Genomic DNA, 19,592 nt, shown 5'->3' with positions numbered 1-19,592 from the left:
CTCCTTTGTGCCAAAAGATGGTAGTCACATGAGGTTTACCATTTGAAAGTGGTGTGGGGGCTGTGTTTCAGATATGGTAAGGATGTAAATTAGGGACGCATCATCAGTAGTGTTCCTTTGAATCAGGGGGTGTTTCTGCCTTTTAAACACCCTCATCAAAGGTGGCCAGCTACAGGGTGATCAAATTGCCTCCACCTCTAGCTTTAACATATTTATTTTACTGCTAGATAAAGAACACATTCCTAAAATGCTGCATTAATGCTCATCTTTGTCTGAATTACCTGAATGGTTCGAATGAAAGCAACCGACACCCTCTCCTCAAACTCGTTGACTGGAGTGTAGAGGTTCAGGACCTTCACAATCTGAAAGAAACCAAGATACAGACACCAGTAAACTTCAGTCCTGACTCAGACCTTTGTATAATGTGTCCACTATGAAGCATCTGAAAGTTCTCATTATGCACGTTTCCTCCACAGAAGTTTGTTATGCATATGGGATTGTCCTGCTTGCCATCAGTTGTGAGGTGTGTGTAGGAGTGTGAGTAGGAGTGTGAGTGTACCTGAGCGGTGGTGAGGCCCTGGCACATGGAGCAGATGGCCTCTGCGTCTTCGTCCGTCTTCTTCTTCACCTGCAGCAGCTGAGCAGCCTGGATCAGAGGCTCCAGGGTCTCTTTAGCTCCACAGACCATCAGACCTTTGTCTCTGAGCCACTCCTCCAACTGACTCACATTATACCTACACACGCACACACAGTAGACCGTGCTGAAGAACCAAATCCATTCATGTCTGCTGCCTCAGAGCAGAGTCAATTATAATTGTAATTGTAAAATCTGTTGCGGTTCATGTAATCATAATTGACTTAAGATAATTTACTTTGAAATTTAAATTTCTATAAAAATCATCAATTAGAATTTAAAGAAACACAAACCTGTGGAACCATGTTACAGTTCTATGTCGTACACATATGTAGTTAACAACTATTAAAATATGTCTCATATTAACATTTCCCACTACCTGTTCTCTTGAGGATAATTTTACCATTTAAAAGGAAATTAAAATCTAGGGGTATAATGACACAAAAAAGACTCAGACGCTAACACCAAAAATATTAATACATATGTTTCATTGGTTAGAAAACCTAACAAGGCAACCAACAGATGATAGATAAACCTTTATATAAAAACCAAACAAACAAACACAAAAACTCCTAAAATGGTCTAGCAGTCAATTTTTAAAAGGCACTTATACAAGTGCTTCTCGAGCTGAGATGTGCAACGTGTGGCACTGTTTGCAATGTTCACCAGTACAAGAACAATGTCATTTTCAGAGTCATTTAGCCAATGGATAAACCTATGAGAAACAAATTAGATGATAGATCATATTTTTTTGTGTATTTTACAGCTGATTTAAGACATGGGTCAAAACCGACCCGTGATCATAAGAGATGCTAACAGGAAGTTAACACAAGAGGAGAAGTAGGTTTTATGAGGGTTATTTATAAAAGGCTCAGTAATTGTGATTAATTGAATTTGAACTTTAATAATTGAGAACTTAATTGTGATTGACTTTCAGGGGAAAAATAATAATTGTATTTTTTAATTGTAATTGGAATAAAATGTAATCGTAATTGAGTTTAATCAAACATGGATAATTGACCCCAACCGTGCATCAGATTGTCATCCTTACCTGATCTGCATGCCTTTGCTCCAGGAGCACATGTCTTTGCGCAGCAGCAGGTTATTGAGGGTGACGGCACCGATGATGTAAAACTGCTGCTTCACCACCTGCTTGATGAGCTCTGGGTCGGTGCCGTGCTGGCACATGGTGGAGTGGAAGGCGTTGAGCTGCCGTATGATGGAGTCCAGGGTGTAGGTGCCCTCGTCAGCGATGCTGGATGTGCGCTTGCGCAGCCCTGTGGGCTTCACCCCCGACACGCCCTGGATAGTCTCATGCTCCAACATGCCAGAAACTACAGAGACAACGTAGGCAAGGCAAGGCAAATTTATTTGTATAGCGCATTTCATACTCAAGGCAACTCAATGTGCTTTACATGATAAAACATTCTATTGTTTAAAATCAATAAGAACATTTAAAATCATCAGTAAAATCAATTAAAATCATCAGTAAAATCATCATTACATCAACAACATGACAAAAAATCTCTCTCTCAATCATATGCAATAGAGAAAAAAAGTGCCTTTAACTTTGATTTAAAAATGTTCACATTGGATGCTGACTTCAACTCTGCTGGCAGTTTTTTCCACTTCTTTGCAGCATAACAACTAAAAGCAGCATCACCATGTTTACTGTGAGCTCTGGGCTCCACTATCTGACCTGTGTCCATAGATCTTAGAGACCTGCTGGGTTCATACCTGACTATCATGTCACTGATGTATTCTGGACCAAACCCATTCACAGATTTATACACCAGCAGCAGAACTTTAAAGTCTATTCTGAGGCTGACTGGGAGCCAGTGTAAAGACTTTAAAACTGGAGTAATGTGCTCTGACCTCTTTGTTCTGGTTAAGACCCGAGCTGCAGCGTTCTGAACCAGCTGTAGCTGTTTGATGCTCTTTTGGGGGATTCCTGTCAGAAGACCATTACAATAGTCCAGTCTGCTGGAGATAAAAGCATGGACCAGTTTCTCCTGATCTTTCTGAGTCATTAAACCTTTCACTCTGGAGATGTTCTTTAGGTGGTAGAAGCTGTTTTTGTGATAGATTTGATCTGACTGCTGAATGTAAGATCTGAGTCAATCAGAACACTAAGGTTTTTGACTTAGCTTTTAAAGATCGAGACTCAAGACAATTGCTGACAGCAGTCCTCTTTTCCTTGTTACCAAAGACAATCACCTCCATCTTGTCATGGTTTAGTTGAAGGAAGTTTTCACTCATCCAGCAGTTTACTTTTTCTAAACAGTCACACAACACCTCAATGGGACCATAGTCATCTGGGTTCAGTGATAGATATAGTTGTGTGTCATCTGCATAGCTCTGATAATCAACCTTACAGTTCTGTAAAATTTGTCCTAAAGGAAGCATATAAAGGCTAAACAGAAGAGGTCCAAGAACAGATCCCTGAGGAACCCCACAGGACATTGGTAATCTGTCAGATTCAAAGTTTCCAATGCTTACAAAATAACTTCGCTCCTCCAAGTATGACTTAAACCATTGCATTACTTTTCCATTTAGTCCAACCCATGTTTGCAATCTGTGCAACAAAATTGTATGATCTACAGTGTCAAATGCAGCACTTAGATCCAACAGAATGAGAACAGATACTTTTCCTGAATCAGTGTTCAACCTTATGTAATTGATCACTTTGATCAGAGCAGTTTCAGTGCTGTGATGAGAATGAAAACCTGACTGAAATTTATCAAATATTTTGTTGAATGTTAAGAATTGACTCACAAACACGTGTATCACACATGTATCACACGCACGCACTCACTCACTCACTCACGCACTCACGCACTCACTCACGCACTCACTCAGACGTCAGCGAAAAGCCGTGCACTCACCGATCATGGGCCACAGGATGTTTTCCATGCATTTAATGAGCTGCTGGTAGATCTGTATAGCGAGGTCGCTGATCACCTGTCTGTACTCGGCCAGGTCGAAGTTGGAGAGGCAGTGCTCGTTCTGCCTTGATGTGTTGTGCTTCATAAAGGCCTGCAACGCACAAACAGAGAGTGGGATTAGACTGTAGGAAATATAAGAGTTGGAAACTAAAATAGTGAATTAAAAATAAATAAATATGAAGTTAGAAATAAATAAACAAATAAGAAGTTAGAAATTAATAAATAAATAAGAAGTTAGAAATAAACAAGAAGTTAGAAATTAATAAATAAATAAGAAGCTATAAATAAATAAATAAGAAGTTAGAAATAAATAAACAAATAAGTAGTTAGAAATAAATAAATAAGTTAGAAATAAATAAATAAGAAGTTAGAAATAAATAAAAAACAAGTTAGAAATAAACAAATAAGAAGTTATAAACAAATAAATGAGAAGTTATAAACAAATAAATAAGAAGTTAGAAGTAAATTAAAAGCAAGCTTGTTTCTACAAACCCCATCTCACTAGTACATGGTAACTAAGGAAACATAAATGGAGTTTATCTCAATGAATTAAATCTTTAAAGTGGACATTAATTAGATTAGATGATTAATAATTGTAGTTATAGTTAAGTATTGGTTATTAGCTTATATCTGTTATTCTAAAGTTGAAACTATTCATTTACTGTTAAATGAGGAACAGTTGCAACTTTAGAATAACTGCCCAATAACGTTTTAACTGATACATTAGCTTACTCATGAACTATTACTAATTTATATGGTATGATATCATTATAAATCATTAACATACAGTTAACATGTAATTTACAAATCATTAACTAACAGCTTGTAAGTTATCTATTGGCTATCTATAAGGCATAGTTATAAATCCTTAACAAACTATTAGAAAATATTCAACAAGCAATTTATAACTAACATAACTTATTAACTAACAGCTTATTAATGATCTATTAACTACTTATACCTAATCGGTAACAGTATTTATATATATATATATATATTATCCCACAATGGGGGAATTCACAAATACAGCAGCCAAAGGTTAAAGAGCAAGCAAGAATATAATACATACAAAAATGCAAAAAAGAAATTAAACAGGAAAAAAATAAATAATATTGCCCAAGATAACAGTACAGTACAGATATATAAATAATAGTGTTTATGTGTGTGTTGACGTTACCTCGTCTCCACTGTACTGTTTCAGACAGTGCAGGAAGCGGCAGGTGTTGGCCAGCCAGAAGGAGACGGTCTCAACGTCGTCTCCTCGTTTCTAAAGGAGAGAAAAGTTCAATGAATTCTCATCAAACACACGACGCACAAAAGCTGTTCTTTGAGATAGTCATAATACATTATCCCTGGATTACGTTAATATGACACCAAGTCCATCCTGTACCTTCTGTAATACATTAAATGCAATAGTTTGATGCCTTTTTAGATAGTTTATTTTTATTTTTTACACGTTTACCTACCTTTAGGATCTTCTTTATACTGTTGATGGTTGATGTGAGCAGTGTGCGGACCTTCTGGTCATCATTGACGTAGTCTGCATGTCTCAGACACATGAAGAGGATGTAGGCAGGCAGACCTGGGATCAGGTTCACCGCTACACCACGTGGTTTCAGCTCTGAAGAGACAGAGGAGGGATTAGTCAGGTTCAACATCACAGCATCAACAAATATCACATTTATAACATCTGCATTTTTGTGCTTTTATAAATCATGCAGTTTTTCTTTCTATCAGTGAGGCCACAAAAGTTTATATATATATATATATATATATACATATAATGGTGTGGAGGTGCACAGGATTAAATAATGTAACATGGTTTGTCCACCTAAGATTTGAGGATAGATAAAAGTGAACGAGGTGAGCAAGATATTCTATATGGGAAAAGGTGAGAAAAATGAGTGAAACAAAATGGAGCAAAGTTTGGACATGTTTTGATGTCATGAACGATTCCAGGGCAGAGTGTAGACTGGTCAAAGTTTCAAATCACAAAAGCTCCACAAACAATCAGCAGATACATGAAAATCAGTCCATCCTTCGCTGACATTAACGATTTCATTTTTTAATTCATTTTTTACCAATTTATCATTGTAGCGCTGATGTTAAGAGACAAATTAATACTTGCTATAATTTTCTTTTAATAGTATTTTTTAACTAGACCCGGTGGGGTCCGGGTTTCACCCTCTCCCCCCGCAGATGGCTTCAGCCCCGGGGCCGCTCCGTGCCCCTACGCACTCGGCCTCCATCGGCAAGCGACGGGCTCGCGCGGGAATGTGCGGGTACCGCCCCCGACCAGGCTGCGGCCCAGTTTGCCGCCCATCGCACCCCCCGGGTTCCCAGTAGGAAGGCGGGTTCAATGTCTCAGGAGAGCACACGTTACCCTCGTCTCGAGGGCAAAGAGAATATATACTGGGTGTCGTGAACAGAAAAGTTTGAGAACCCCTATTGTATGGTCTCTAATAGAGCGCACACTCACACACATGAAGCACCACTGCCTCCTACAGTAGTAGATGTGCAAATACACTCTCATACAGCAAAAAAAAAAAGCCACACGCACCACACACGCTCCACCCCCGCCCCCACCCCTCGACATAGAGCCATGGAACTGTCCCTACTCTCAGTTTGGGAAAGCACATTGACTTTTGACGAATAGCTCGAGCAGCCAATAGTAAAGCTTAAAACAATCGCCCTGTTGGTAGAAAGATCTCTGATTGGCTGAAGTCCAGCGTCACGCTACAGTATTTCTAAAGCTCATTTACAGACCCAGGAGAAAAAGAAGAGATTCACTGTCCACTCAGAACACTTTGGATTACAATATGCTCAAAGATGATTATGGATTTTTGACCAAATAACGGCAAAACAAATACATATTGCAGCTTTAAGTAAAACATCACATTATCCACACATCCCTGTGTTCTATTCCTCCTGTGAGGTGTTAGTACATCAAAAAGTGAGTATCAAATAAAACCGTTATGTGCACATCTGTCTATAACCTTCCTTTCATTGCTTTATTCAGTGACGTCTTACCCAGGATCAGATTCTTAACCAGCTTGAGTTCATCCTCCTTCTTGTACTCCAGCATTCCTTGAAAGTCTTTCTCCCTGCGAGGAATGTTGACAGGATGAATTGGTTCGTCCACCATCTGTCCAGGAGACGTTTGTCCCTCGGTTTGACCCGCTGTGAAAAATGCACACACACACACGCACAAGCACACACACACAGTCAGGTGCTTTTCATCACGGCAAACGTTTCCAAGCTTCAGTTGACTTGTGATCCATTTCCTACCTCCCATCTCTCCAATCCTCTTGGAGTAAACCTTTAGCTGCTTCTTTAGCTTGCGAATGGTTCGGTCCTGCTTCTCTAGCTGCTCCATCAGGTCCTGTAGAAAATTGGAGGCAGGTTGAGAGAAAGCAGTCAGTGGAAAAGAGGAGTGAACTTCAATTTGAGACAGTTTGCATCAAGTGGAAGAAAGGAACAACCAAGCCAGAGCAAATTAGAAGCTGTGCACCGGCCAAGGGCACAAATACAGCCTAGAAAGCATTTTAAAGACCTCCATTAAAACAAGCAAGATCTTATTATTAACGTGTTTGATGATTGAGAAGAAGGAGAAGGAAGAAGAGGAAGAGAAGGAGAAGGAGAAGGAGGAAGAAGAGGAAGAGAAGGAGAAGGAGGAGGAAGAGGAAGAGAAGGAGAAGGAGAAGGAGAAGGAGGAGAGGAGGAAGAGAAGGAGAAGGAGGAGGAGGAGGAAGAGAGGAGAAGAGGAGGGGAGGAGGAGGAAGAGGAGGAGGAGGAGGAGGAAGAGGAGGAAGAGGAGGAGGAGGAAGAAGGAGGAGGAGAGGAGGAAGGGAAGAGGAGGAGGAGGAAGAGGAAGAGGAAGAGGAGGAGAGGAAGGAGGAGGAGGAGGAAGAGGAAGAGGAGGAGGAGGAAGAAGAGGAAGAGGAGGAGGAAGAGGAAGAAGAGGAAGAAGAGGAGGAGGAAGAGGAGGAAGAGGAGGAAGAGGAGGAAGAGGAGGAAGAGGAAGAAGAGGAAGAAGAGGAAGAAGAGGAAGAAGAGGAAGAAGAAGAAGAAGAAGAAGAAGAAGAAGAAGGCTGCAGCAACTGGTTAATAGAGGAGAGAAATGCAGATCTGCTCGCTGTGTGTTAGAAGATGAAGCTGTGGAGATTTAAAGCAATGCTTTGTGCGTTTGAGGCTGTGTTAACTAAATTAATCCTCACGCACATGCAAACACACACACACACACACACAGTCACTACATACAACCATCCGACGCAAAATGATGACTCGGGCCTCTTGGGATGCTGTGGGGTCTTCGGCCAAGAGTTCCTGTTAAGTGACATCATTCATACAAATGAGTGAGTGTGACACAGTGTAATGAAGAGGCTGCTTGACCGTGAAAGGACAAATAAACACTAAAGGGTGATTCTTTCTCATGAAGGGCCTTTAAATATATCTAAGTAATCATTTACAAAAACAACACCTAATTATTATTTATCAATGACATTTACCATTAAATATAAATGACGTACGGTTTATTGTATGGATTATTTACTAAACGATTTATTCCTACAGCCAAAATGCGTCCACACCAATTATTGTATGATTTTTAAGTTTTAAAAATTAAAAAAAAACCCCCAAAAACATGCAATATATTTAAAAGCAAAATATAGATTTATGGTGTATACCCACATGATTATCGGTATGTTTACTGAAAATATTTGTGTCCACACAAAAAGGCGTATCTTTGCCATTCCTCAAACTTCATTAGAATCGCCCTAGAAATTTTTAAAATATCTATAAACTTTAACACACTTTAAAGCAGGGGTGTCAAACTTATTTGAGTTCAGGGGCCAAATATGGAGCGGTTTGATCTCAAGTGGGCCATAGATTTTATGCGGGCAAACGATGTAATACAGAATATGTAAGAAACCAACAATAACTAAGCAATAAGTAATTGATATCAGTCCCAACAGGATCTTCACTTTAAATTTCTGTTTAATTAAGGAAAATATTATGTAATAATTTGAGGAACATTGAAGGATTCTGTGAGAATTGAACATTAAAAACGTCGGGAAAACTATGAGCCCCTGCTAATGTTGTTGGGTCTGATTTTTACTTTCTCCTGCGGGCCGAATTAGAAGCTCCAAAGGGCCAGCATTTGAAAGAGATTTATGTGAATCTTAAAACCATCCATTAATCTTGTTATTTCCATCATTAACCAGCTCATGTTGACGTGTCTGTGTGTGTAGCAGCGTACCAGGTTCTCGTTGGTGAGCCTAGTGATCTCATGCTGCAGGCTGGCTTCGATTCGGGCCTCTGGAGGCAGCTGGAGGTTTTGAGCCAGAAGCTGCTGCTGACGGTTGTTCTCCTCCTTTACGTTCTGCAGCTCGCCACGCAACGTCTCCACCTCGCTGTCGTGGGTTCTCCGCTGTGTCTGCAGCTGGTGTTCCAGCAGCCTGGACAAGCAGAGAGGATGGGAAGAAACGATGAGCGCAGTGGAGCCTCTCAGGCAAAGATCTGGAGAGAAACTGAGGTTTCCACCAAGTGTAGAAGCAGCAGCATGCTGTGCAGACACTAACTACCCCCACAGCCCAGAATCCATCCTCTGTGAGACTTTCATTCATCCTGCTGAGTTTGTGTGGATTTATCACCAAAAGTTGAAACTAACAGACTCAGCAGATGAAAGTCAAAGGTTCACCTGTCCTGTAGGACATCAGTGCATCCACATGCAGCATCACTTCCTATGTTTCAGTTCTTTGACTCTACAGCAGCACCAGCAGCAAGTACAGAGTCTTTCCATTGCCGTATGCAAAGTGTCAGTTGTGCATCCACAAGCTAAAGACAATAGCCACTCAATCAGAAAGCTCCACAGTGCAAGCAGAACCCTGCAAACCCACAGGAATCCTCTGATAGAAAAGCTGCTTTATGTCAAAGTTACGGGTTTGAAATGAAACCATGCTTTCATTAAAAAAATTCAAACTTTGGCTCAAGCAAGTTTGATTTGAGTTTTTGACCATGTGCTTGATAATAAAAATAACTGGTTGGCTAAAACAGGGGTTCTCAACCCATTTGGGGCCGCTAGACATTGGGAGGGGGTTGTTAGATGCCTTTAAGAAACTAACAATAATAATAATAATCAATTTGAGCCCATATTTGTTTATTTTTACAATTTTTCTGCCACTACACCAAACTTGCCATATTTTAACCAATTATCATCACTTTTACTTGCCATATTTTTGCTCCTTTTAATGCATTTTTGCTACATTACTCCCATTTCTGCCATTTCTCCATCAAAATTCAATGCATTTTCTGCACATTTTTCCACTTTCAAGACATTTTCGGCACTTAAAAACCCTTTCCACCACTTTCCCACCTAATGTCACATGCGTTGATCCATTAATTGTCACTCTTAACCTCTCTTCACCATATTTTATGCCTATTTTTGCCAATTTAACCAAATTCATGATTTATAATGCCCATTATTTGCCAGTTTAAACTAATTGTTGCTCCTCTTTTTTTGGTTGCCATTTTAAAGCCAATATTGACACTTTGAACACTTTTTCTGTCCATTTTTGGCGACTCTAATTTGCAGCTTTTAACTTATTTCTGTGGTTTTTAATATCCCATTTCACCACCGTTTCCACCATTTTTGCTCACTTTTAACCCATTTTATTTCTACTTAAAACAAGGATTTACATCTTTAAGATGACTATATACTATGGCTCAAATAATGATAAACCTCCTGGATAACAGTGGGTATTATTCAGATAAATAAATGTGGTTATCACAGATTCATAGAACAATGGACTATCATTTAGCTGACTTTATGGATGGGCCCCTTAAAGCTCTACCCTTTATTCCCCCTTATAGATGACCCTGTCATGACTGTTCTTCAATGTTCATGTCTGTGTTCAACCACCTTCAGCTACAGTGGGGGTCCCTGGTCTCTGGAACCTTTATTTTGGGCGACGCGGGCTAAAAAGGTTGAGAACCACTGGGCTAAGACATGAATTAGATTATGTAAACGTTAAAAATGCCACACTATTTAAAGCCAAACCTGCAGCTTATATTTACTTATTGTAGCTTTAACTACTCATGAGTTGTAAACAAATGTGAACTATTCGTGGAAAAATAAATAAAAGAATAGGAATTCTGCTAGAATATTTGCGTGCAGCAAAAAGGAGCATTTAACCTTCAATCTATAGTTTGATATGAAGTCATCCAGTAGACATTAAACCCTGATGTGGTGTGTGAGCATAGAAAAAACAAAACCCAAGAAAAAAAAACAAACAAAACATTCACCACATAAAAAAAAAAAAAAGTGGTTATTGAAAGAAACTAATAAATTGTGAGTGTAAAGAGCAGCAGTGCTAACACACTCCTGTAAGAAGATCTGGCCAATCATATCATGCTGAGACTTTCAAAGAAAAATCCAACATGAGACCCTGTAACACCTGACAGTTTCCTTTAAGCCCTGATTAACCAGCCACAGCTCCCCGTCCTCATTCAGCTTATGGAAGTCTGGAGCGGCAGATCTGACCGACACACAACATAAAAGAAGGATGAACAACACAATAGCATGCATGTGCCTCACTGTATTCCTACTACATACGTACACACCGGAGATCAACACAGTTTTACTGCATATAAGAGTTGGAATAGTGAAATATTTTTATATCTTTCATACAGTAAAGAGGATATAAACTCTATAAACTATGTCCCACATCCCATTGTCATCATGCAGTGTTTTAAGCAGATAGAACATATAGAAAATCTCAGGTAGATTGTGGTGTTCTTGCCTTGGTTACATCTAGATCATTGATTCTTACTATGAACTCATAGAATCAGAGGTGAAAGAGTGGATTACAAGTACAGTATGTTCTATGTCATGCTATTTCTGATCAACGACCAGCCACTTTCTTTGATTCAGGTTGTGGTTTCTACCTAATATGTTGTTACCCACATGGCACATTTGGCATGTTTTAGAGTTCTTTGATTATAAATTGAATTCATTGGTCTTATTTTATTTAAAAAACAATTGCACATTTTGACAAACCTTTTATTTTACACAGATGCCTTTGTGGAAAATAAATGAAGCTCCAATTGTGAAAGATTTGGTCTCTAAGTTTATACATGAGATGTTTACTGTATGCGAGGGAACCGTGGCAAGATTTACTATCAAAAATAAACAGTGGGGGGGTGAACGTAACTAGTACTTTTACATTAAGTACTATTTAATTGAGCTACTTTTTACTTGTACTTCAGTATTTTATGAATTACTTACTTGTACTAGAGTACGGTTTAACTAAAGTAATGGTATTTCTACTCAAGTAGGATATATCAGTACTCTTTACACCTCTGGCAGTAATGTAATGAAGGAATGCAGGGCACAACATTTGCAGAAGTTCAAGTGAATTCTGTGAAAAACTATTTGTAAAGTACAAACACGTTTCCTAGAGAAATCCTGCTTAATGTGTATGAACACACCATCACTGTTAAAAGAAATCAACTCAGCTGGTTTTGGCTGAGTTACAACACTATGGAAACTGTTGGCAGTAGGGATGTAACGATTCACTCAACTCCTGATACGATTCGATTCACGATACTGGGTTCACGATACGATTCTCTTGCGATTTATTTTACAAAATGGGACTGCAGACAAATGATGACTGAAAAATATTCCTTTATTTTTTGGGGTGGAAAAAACTAGAAAATACTGTACTATTTTCCTTTTATATTTTATTGTCAAAAGAATCCCTTGATAAACTATTCAAAACAATGTAATTTAACTAAAATGAAATAAATAAAGGAAAAATACAAATGAAGAAGAAGCCTATTAATTTAAATTCTGGTTCTATAGTAAACAATGCAAAACTACATAACAGTTCCTTTTCTTTTTAAAAGTGCAACTGAAGATGTATTTTGTGCCTTAACAATTGGACTTTGAAAAAAAAAAAAAACAGTGCACTGTATTTAGGTCAGATATTTGTTTGGACCAGCAGAGGGCGGTGGTAACCCAGTGGTCAGTTGGTATGCAGATATCTTGCAGTGAAAAAGAGATGCTATGCTCGCAGACAGAGCTAATAGAAAAACGTGACTTTTACAGATATTCACGTAATATTACAGATATTCATTCGGTGCTAAAGGGGTAAGGAATCATTTATGAACATGTTTAAGAGTAGAAGGCAGCCAGAAAAAAAGTAGTAGCAGATTCCACCTGCCGCAAACACTTCTGGACGAGAAGGATAATAATAATGTTTAAAAAAAGTACTGCGATTCAATTTTCAGAGTATCGATGTGAACCGTGATACCTATGAATCGATTTTTAACTGCCTTACGATTAATCGTTACATCCCTAGTTGGCAGTCACTTTAACTAAATTTAAACTCTAAGTGCCCACTGAATGTGACTGCCTGCCATTAACCCTGCTTTAAAGTGAGCCAAACACACTGCTTTGTTCTAATAATAAAAATAATAATAATAATAATACAAAAGAAAGTCAGTGGATACATGCAGCATCTGCGCCGAACTCTACAGATTCTAAAGCAGTTCTCTACAGTAGCTTCCAGACTACAGTCAGTTTGAGTCACTTTGTGAGTCAGAGAAATACAAAATGATAAAGTTCAGGTATTAGCTTCAGGCGTCGGCCACTCAGTAGCTCGTGTGAGTACGGACTGAGGAAGATTAGAGCTGTTAAAGGAAAAATTAAATATGACTTATTTAGTTTCAGTTTGTTTTTAAAGGTCCTATATCATGCAAATCAACTTTTTTGAGCTTTTAACCTTGTTACAATGTTAATTCCTTATCGAAAACACCCCCAAAGTACTATTGGGATTCCTTCCTGCATCTCTGAGAAATCCTCAATAATCCTGCTCTCTGAGCTGCTTCTCTGCCCTCTTCTGAAAAACGTGTCAAGTCTATTTTTTACAATGCTTGCCCAACTTGAAAGGACATGGATGGAGCACAAGTAAGACGTGAGGCCAACTCAGCTTTTAACCATTTATTCAGTTTTGTTTTAGGTTTGTAGCAGCAGCAGCAGGTTGAAAACCTTGAGAAAAAAAGGGGTGAAAAGGAGAGAAAGGAAGAATGAGTTCTATTCAAATGTTTTCCAATGAATGAACAATCTGACCTTATATTTTAAATAATGTATCTTTTAAATAAATGAATTTTCTGCTACTTAATATTTAATGGTTTCAACCTAAGATATGTAACTAGTTTTAATTGTAAAATTAAATCATACTTTGATATCCCTATTTTAAACATTTTAATCAAAGTCTAACTTTTTAACAATGTATTTTACCCATAAACTTATTTATTCATTTTATTTTATATATAAACTTATCTAAAACTTTTAACCAATATTTATTGCTCTTAATATTTTAGAGATGTTTTCTTAACATAAATTACACTATGAAATCAGAATATATTTATATCAATTGAATCAACTGTAAACCTAATGTGCTTTGACTAAGACCCCTCTGGTAAACACATGGTAAGGCCAAACACTATGTATGTAGATTTAACTTAAAGTTGGGTCAAAATAACATACAAACAAGCACTCAGCTTGTGTTCTTTAACATGACACATAATCCAACTTAAATACTTGCTTTTAGTAGCTTAACTTTAAAAATAAACCATATAAATTCAATAAACTTGAAGCCACTCACCAACAACATCCCTGAGCTCCTCCACTGCATTGTCTGTGTGTCTCAACAAAGGTGTGACTGATTACCAACCAGGTTGGAGCATGAGGAGCTTAGAGCCAACACTCATGCTGGTGCTCCCCTAGTGTTTAGATGCAGAACTACCCCTACATCTGACCTAAAGTGGAGTGGACAGAACAGGTTGGAAAGGAGGAAAGGTTGAAATTGTTGTGCAAGGTGTTTTCTCCCGGAGTATTGGATGCCTTTGTTTGTCTCTTCATTTTTGGCAAACCACCTCCCACTTGAGCTCCTGGAGAAGGAGGTCACACCATCTCTGGGGTCTGAGCAGTTTGTTCCTCGACTGGCAGCAGAACAATAAGGCGTCTCACATCTCTTTGTAGGACGGTAGTTGGAATTTTTGCTGTTTGATGTTTCGCAGGGATTATTGGGACCGGATAACTTGGAACCACCCTTATGCTGGCATCTCTGACATTTCCTTTTCCATCTTGATTGACTTCGACCACCCTTCCAAGTCTGTATTGGTTTCTAAGAGCATTTTGGTCAGCCACCCAAACTATGTCATCGACAGCGACATTTCGCTCTTTTGTGTGCCACTTACTCCTGATGAATAGATTTGGCCCTGCAAGTTGGCACCACTTTTTCCAGAATTTATTGACTTCTGCTTGTATGCATTGCAGTCTTTTGTGGGGGTAGCCTTTGAAGTCGAAGTTTGCAAAGTCCCCTTTGGGGTTGGCTCGTCCAAGCAGGAGACTGTTTGGGCTGACATAGCAAATGCAATCTTCTCTGCTTTGGACTTTAGCATCTATTGGTCTCTCGTTCACGAGGTTGGATGCTGTGAATAAGATTGTCTGGAATTCACTCCAGGTATAAACTCCATCACCTGCCAGATTGTTAAGGGCCCTCTTCACCAGACGGACTGCTGCTTCAGCTGCGCCATTTCGGTGGGGTGAGTCTGCTGGGTGGATCTTCCAAGACCACTCTGTTCCATGTTTTGATGCATTGTTTTCCAGTTGTGTCATGTCCAAACTGTCGAGGTACTTGTACAGCTCTGCCAGCGCTGGTTTGGCTCCCACAAAGTTTGAACCTGGGTCAGACCATACCTTCTTCGGATGTCCTCTCAGGGCTGTGAATCGCTGATAGGCGAGAAGGAATCCTTCAGAAGATTGATCACTGACAATGTCTGTGTGTATTGCTCTTGAAGCCATGCAGCAGAACACAGTGCCCCACACTTTGAGTTTAACTCTCTTCTTCACTTCGTCCTTTACCATGTATGGCCCAAACAGGTCGACAGCGGTGTATTCAAAGGGATTGGCAGGGTTCACTCTTTCGGGAGGAAGGTCGCTCATCACCTGTTGACATGTCTTTGCCTTAGTCTTCCTGCAGCTCACGCAGCTGTCCACGACTTGCTTAGCATGTCTCCTGCCTTTGATTACCCACGCTTTGCTCCTCATTCTTAGGAGAGTTCCAGCAATCCCCTCATGGTTAGCTTTGTGGGCTTCTCTGGCGAGCAGAGTGGAGATCCAATGCTTAAACGGGAGGATTGGAACGGTTGCTTTTTCTTCAGCAAAGTATTGGAAGCGTCCCCCACACATCAGGAGTCCATCGCTGTCTCGGTACACAACCAACCTCTGGAGTGCTGTGTCTGGAAACGTTTGACCCTCTTGGACTGCAAGAAGAAGATCTCTGAAGGCATCATGACATTCAGTAGCTGTTAAGGTAGGTAAGGTAGGAATGTTATCTTCATCTCTACTTCTTCCTCCCTTTTTCCGCCATGCTTGAGCAGCCCGTCTGGTCCAAGCAACAACATTAACAAGCCTTTGCAAGCTGCTGAACCTTTCCATCTCAATGAGTCGCCCAACCCAGTCAACTGGAGCGGACCAAGTAGTTTTACCCTCTGGCTTTACATCATCTTGCTGAGGTGTCTGCCGTGCATCCTTCTTGGCCTGGCTCCTGGTAACAACAGCTGTAAAGGACTTTCTTTGGAGTTTGTCAACATTTCCACCAGCACAAGCAGCAACTTCCCCAGGTGATTTTATGGGCCACACTTTCACTGGCAATTTTAGAAAATCTGGACCTCTTTGCCAAGTTGATTCTTCCCTCAGTTCCTCAGTTGAGCTTCCTCTTGTTATGATGTCGGCGACATTTAGAATTCCAGGTATCCACCACCAATCTGTTGCAGGAGTAGACCTTTGGATCTCACCAACACGGTTAGCAAAGAAAGTTTGATAGCCGTAGCTATCTTTTTGGATAGCTCCTAGTACTGTCTGGCTGTCCGGTTCAAATTCTAGTGACATCATCAGCATTCTGAACCGTCCCCTCCAGGAAGTGCCTGCTGCCGGTGCCGCCCCTGCAAAGTGAACACTGCAGTGTAGGCACCCAGGGAGCAGACATCGTATCACCTTTGACTTGATCTGACGTGTTTGTGACCCAATGCGACGCAACGGTTGAGGTGATAACAAAATGATTATCATCTTAAATGCACTATTCCTGTATTTAATAAAGATGAGGAGGTGAAAAAGTTAATTAGCAGCTTAAAACTCCGCTGAGTGTCTGAAGCTGCCAACTGCTGCTGCTGGATGAACACAGCGCGGAGACGGACCCACACAATAGCTGCTTAAATGTGTTTTACTGTAATGTGCAGTTTTTTGGCTGAAAACAATAACAACAGTGTGTGGATAGCAAGAGAAAATTGCTTTGGTGATCACTGATCTGCCTCAGAGTGAGTCATGCAGGAGCCTCACAGGCAAGTGAGTGTATAGACACGCCCACTCATGAATATGCATAAGCAGGCAGCAAACAGCTTGTTGGTCAGAAAGTCACTTTTCAGAGGCAAACACTCTGGAAAACTGGCGAGTTTGGGGAAATAAACCTCAAATACTATGTTTTTGGGATTCTTAGAACAAATGGAGATGGGTGAAAAATGCATGATATAGGACCTTTAACTCCTGGTAACCAAACGCCAACAATCAAATTCTCCAAACTGTCAAAAAAACAAGTCTTAAATGGCTTTCTAAAGCTTCAAAAAGCAGGTGAACTGAGGCTGCTGCACTGGTCTGAGGGAAAGCCCATTGTTTGCTATTCATCATGCTGTTAATGCAGAGAGCGCTCCTCAAGCTTCTCAATAGAGTCAGCCTCACTAACATCAATCACGTGTCTCTTTTTTATTCCCGTAAAGCGACAGCATGGCCATGCATGCTGTGCTCCGACATGCATGGCCCACGTCTCATGGGTTACCTCAGCCTACTCAGGAGATCACCAACGTCCAGCGGCTGACGCATGAACCTGGGAGATCTGACAGGATAAACAGGAGCTCACAAACACACACACAGAGCTGACACTCTGCTGCAGTAATATCCCCTGGACACAATGAAGAGGAGATCCTGAACATACCTGTTGGTGTCTTTGAGGCCTACATAGGCCTGCTTGATTTCATCAGTGTCCTTCAGTTTGGAGACGTCATCAGCGTACACAGAAGGCTCAGTCATCGTCTCCTAGAGAGAAGATCAGAGAGAGGATCTATCAGCATAACGACAATTAAAGACAAGGATAACCATGGTGTTTACATTATGACAATATTCATGATAAACAGGAATTAAATGTCACAGAAAGTTAACATTAACCCTCCTATTATCCTTGGGGTCAATTTGACCCCATTCAATGTTTATTGTTGACCTTTTTTTTGCTTCATAGTTCATGACTTTTCCAACCTTGATGGGTACAAATGATTAAGCATGAAATTATCATGATGATATTTTTTCAATCTGCTGAACGCATATTGCAAGCATTGGTGTTCCTCTGTTGTCAATTTGACCCCAAGCTGTTTAAACTGTGTAAAACTTCTGTCTGTCTGTGTGTGACCTTACATCCCCATTGACCTGAAGGTGCAAAAGTGATACTTTTGAGTTAATAAATGACCAAGTAGAACTGATATTTTTAGAACTGGTATTAAAAGTAAGTAATTTCTTTTACGATTAATAAACATTTTCATGAGAGGAAGACGCGGGTCACCAAAATCAATCAATATGGTTCATTCTGTGAGAGTCATGAATGTGCACCCCAAATTAGAAATGATTTGGATGAAAGATTTTCAAGATACACTGACTTTAAAACTGAAAGTTTGACCTGATGGTGGCGCTGCAGAAAAGGTCATATTATCACCACAATTAATAGAATCCACTCTCTTGTGTTCATTAATGTTGTCACTAAATTTGAGAAGATTTGGATGAAAACTATTGAAGATAAATTAATTCTAATGTAAACCTTTGTCAAGTGCCTGACACAAAAATTTGGTCAACAATTTTCTGGAAATCATTTTCTGGAGGCAAATATCCCTGAGGTCAGATTGACCCCAAGGGTAAAAAGTGTTAGTAATATTTGAGGATAATAGGAGGGTTAAGTGACAGATTCTTTTAACTACAATCAGGATTTTCAAACAACTCGTGAAACACAAGGATGAACAACCAGCCAGGTGAAGAAATCCAATGAGATAGGGAATTGGTTATTTAAATAAAAGTACAATCTATGTACTCAAAGTATAGAGCTGAGGAAAAGTGATAAGATCTAACATGTATACTGTCACCAAAGACTTTGTGGAAGTATGCATGTATATCAGCCTCGTGTGTATATTTTATTTTATTTATTTATTCAGTTTATTTCCGACATGGTTACATTCACTTTTTTTTTTTTTTTTTTTTTTTGTACATGCCGAAAAAGGAGACGAGAGAAGCAGTTTGCTTATCTAGGTCCCGTCCCCTGTATATAACGTCCCCTATATATAACACATATAATATTAATTGATGTATGTATTGTTGAAAGTAATATTAACATAAGTTTTGAAAACTGAAAGAAAAAATGAAACGCACTGCTCCCTTTCGAGCAGTGTATTTATTTATGTTTATCTACATTATTTATCTTAATACATATCATGCATATTAGCCATGTAGGCTACAAGTAGAAAAAAGTATGTACACATACTATGAAAGCTTTTCTGTTTGTATTAAATTGCTTGAAATAAATAAAAAAATAATGTAGTTTAGCATGTTAAGTAGAAACACTTATTGTTTGATGAAACTTAATCTTTGTCCAAAGATTAAGTCCAAGAGCTGATAGAGATACTCAGCTACCATGATTGATGTCAAAGTGACTCTCCTGGATTGGATTTCTTGCCCAAAGCCTCTTTACACACAACAGACACAAAACGAGTGCATTACTGAGCATGCATGATGGCATTTTTGAACGGTACCTTCTCATCCTGAGGGGGAAGCGTGAGCCGGGGAGAGAAGGTGGAAGTGGGAAGGTTAGACACAATGTTTGGACTTGGAAACCATAAATGACACAAACTGAACAACT

The 19,592-nt window shown here is 39.5% G+C and overlaps 1 protein-coding gene across 14 annotated transcripts in view; it reads right to left on the bottom strand.

The window, feature by feature from the left end:
- Nucleotides 1–19,592, bottom strand: part of myo5aa (myosin VAa) — a 76,515-nt gene that overhangs the window by 5,936 nt on the left and 50,987 nt on the right. For 3 of the 14 annotated variants that reach the window (XM_028443157.1, XM_028443158.1, XM_028443167.1), the window contains 14 exons: nt 19,486–19,494; nt 17,634–17,734; nt 17,478–17,534; nt 11,034–11,114; nt 8,837–9,035; nt 7,840–7,905; nt 6,868–6,961; nt 6,610–6,759; nt 5,046–5,200; nt 4,757–4,846; nt 3,520–3,670; nt 1,686–1,968; nt 560–734; nt 282–362 (listed from right to left, as the gene is read on the bottom strand). In XM_028443157.1, the coding sequence (XP_028298958.1) occupies nt 282–362; nt 560–734; nt 1,686–1,968; nt 3,520–3,670; nt 4,757–4,846; nt 5,046–5,200; nt 6,610–6,759; nt 6,868–6,961; nt 7,840–7,905; nt 8,837–9,035; nt 11,034–11,114; nt 17,478–17,534; nt 17,634–17,734; nt 19,486–19,494 (1,692 nt within the window). The remainder of the gene's footprint in view (nt 1–281; nt 363–559; nt 735–1,685; nt 1,969–3,519; nt 3,671–4,756; nt 4,847–5,045; nt 5,201–6,609; nt 6,760–6,867; nt 6,962–7,839; nt 7,906–8,836; nt 9,036–11,033; nt 11,115–17,477; nt 17,535–17,633; nt 17,735–19,485; nt 19,495–19,592) is intronic. The other 11 variants (XM_028443161.1, XM_028443169.1, XM_028443164.1 and 8 more) reach the window with 8 other exon arrangements.

The sequence above is a fragment of the Gouania willdenowi genome, chromosome 3 (genome assembly GCF_900634775.1).
Source record: "Gouania willdenowi chromosome 3, fGouWil2.1, whole genome shotgun sequence".
Classification (NCBI taxonomy): domain Eukaryota; kingdom Metazoa; phylum Chordata; class Actinopteri; order Blenniiformes; family Gobiesocidae; genus Gouania; species Gouania willdenowi.
This window is presented reverse-complemented; position numbering and strand designations above follow the sequence as displayed.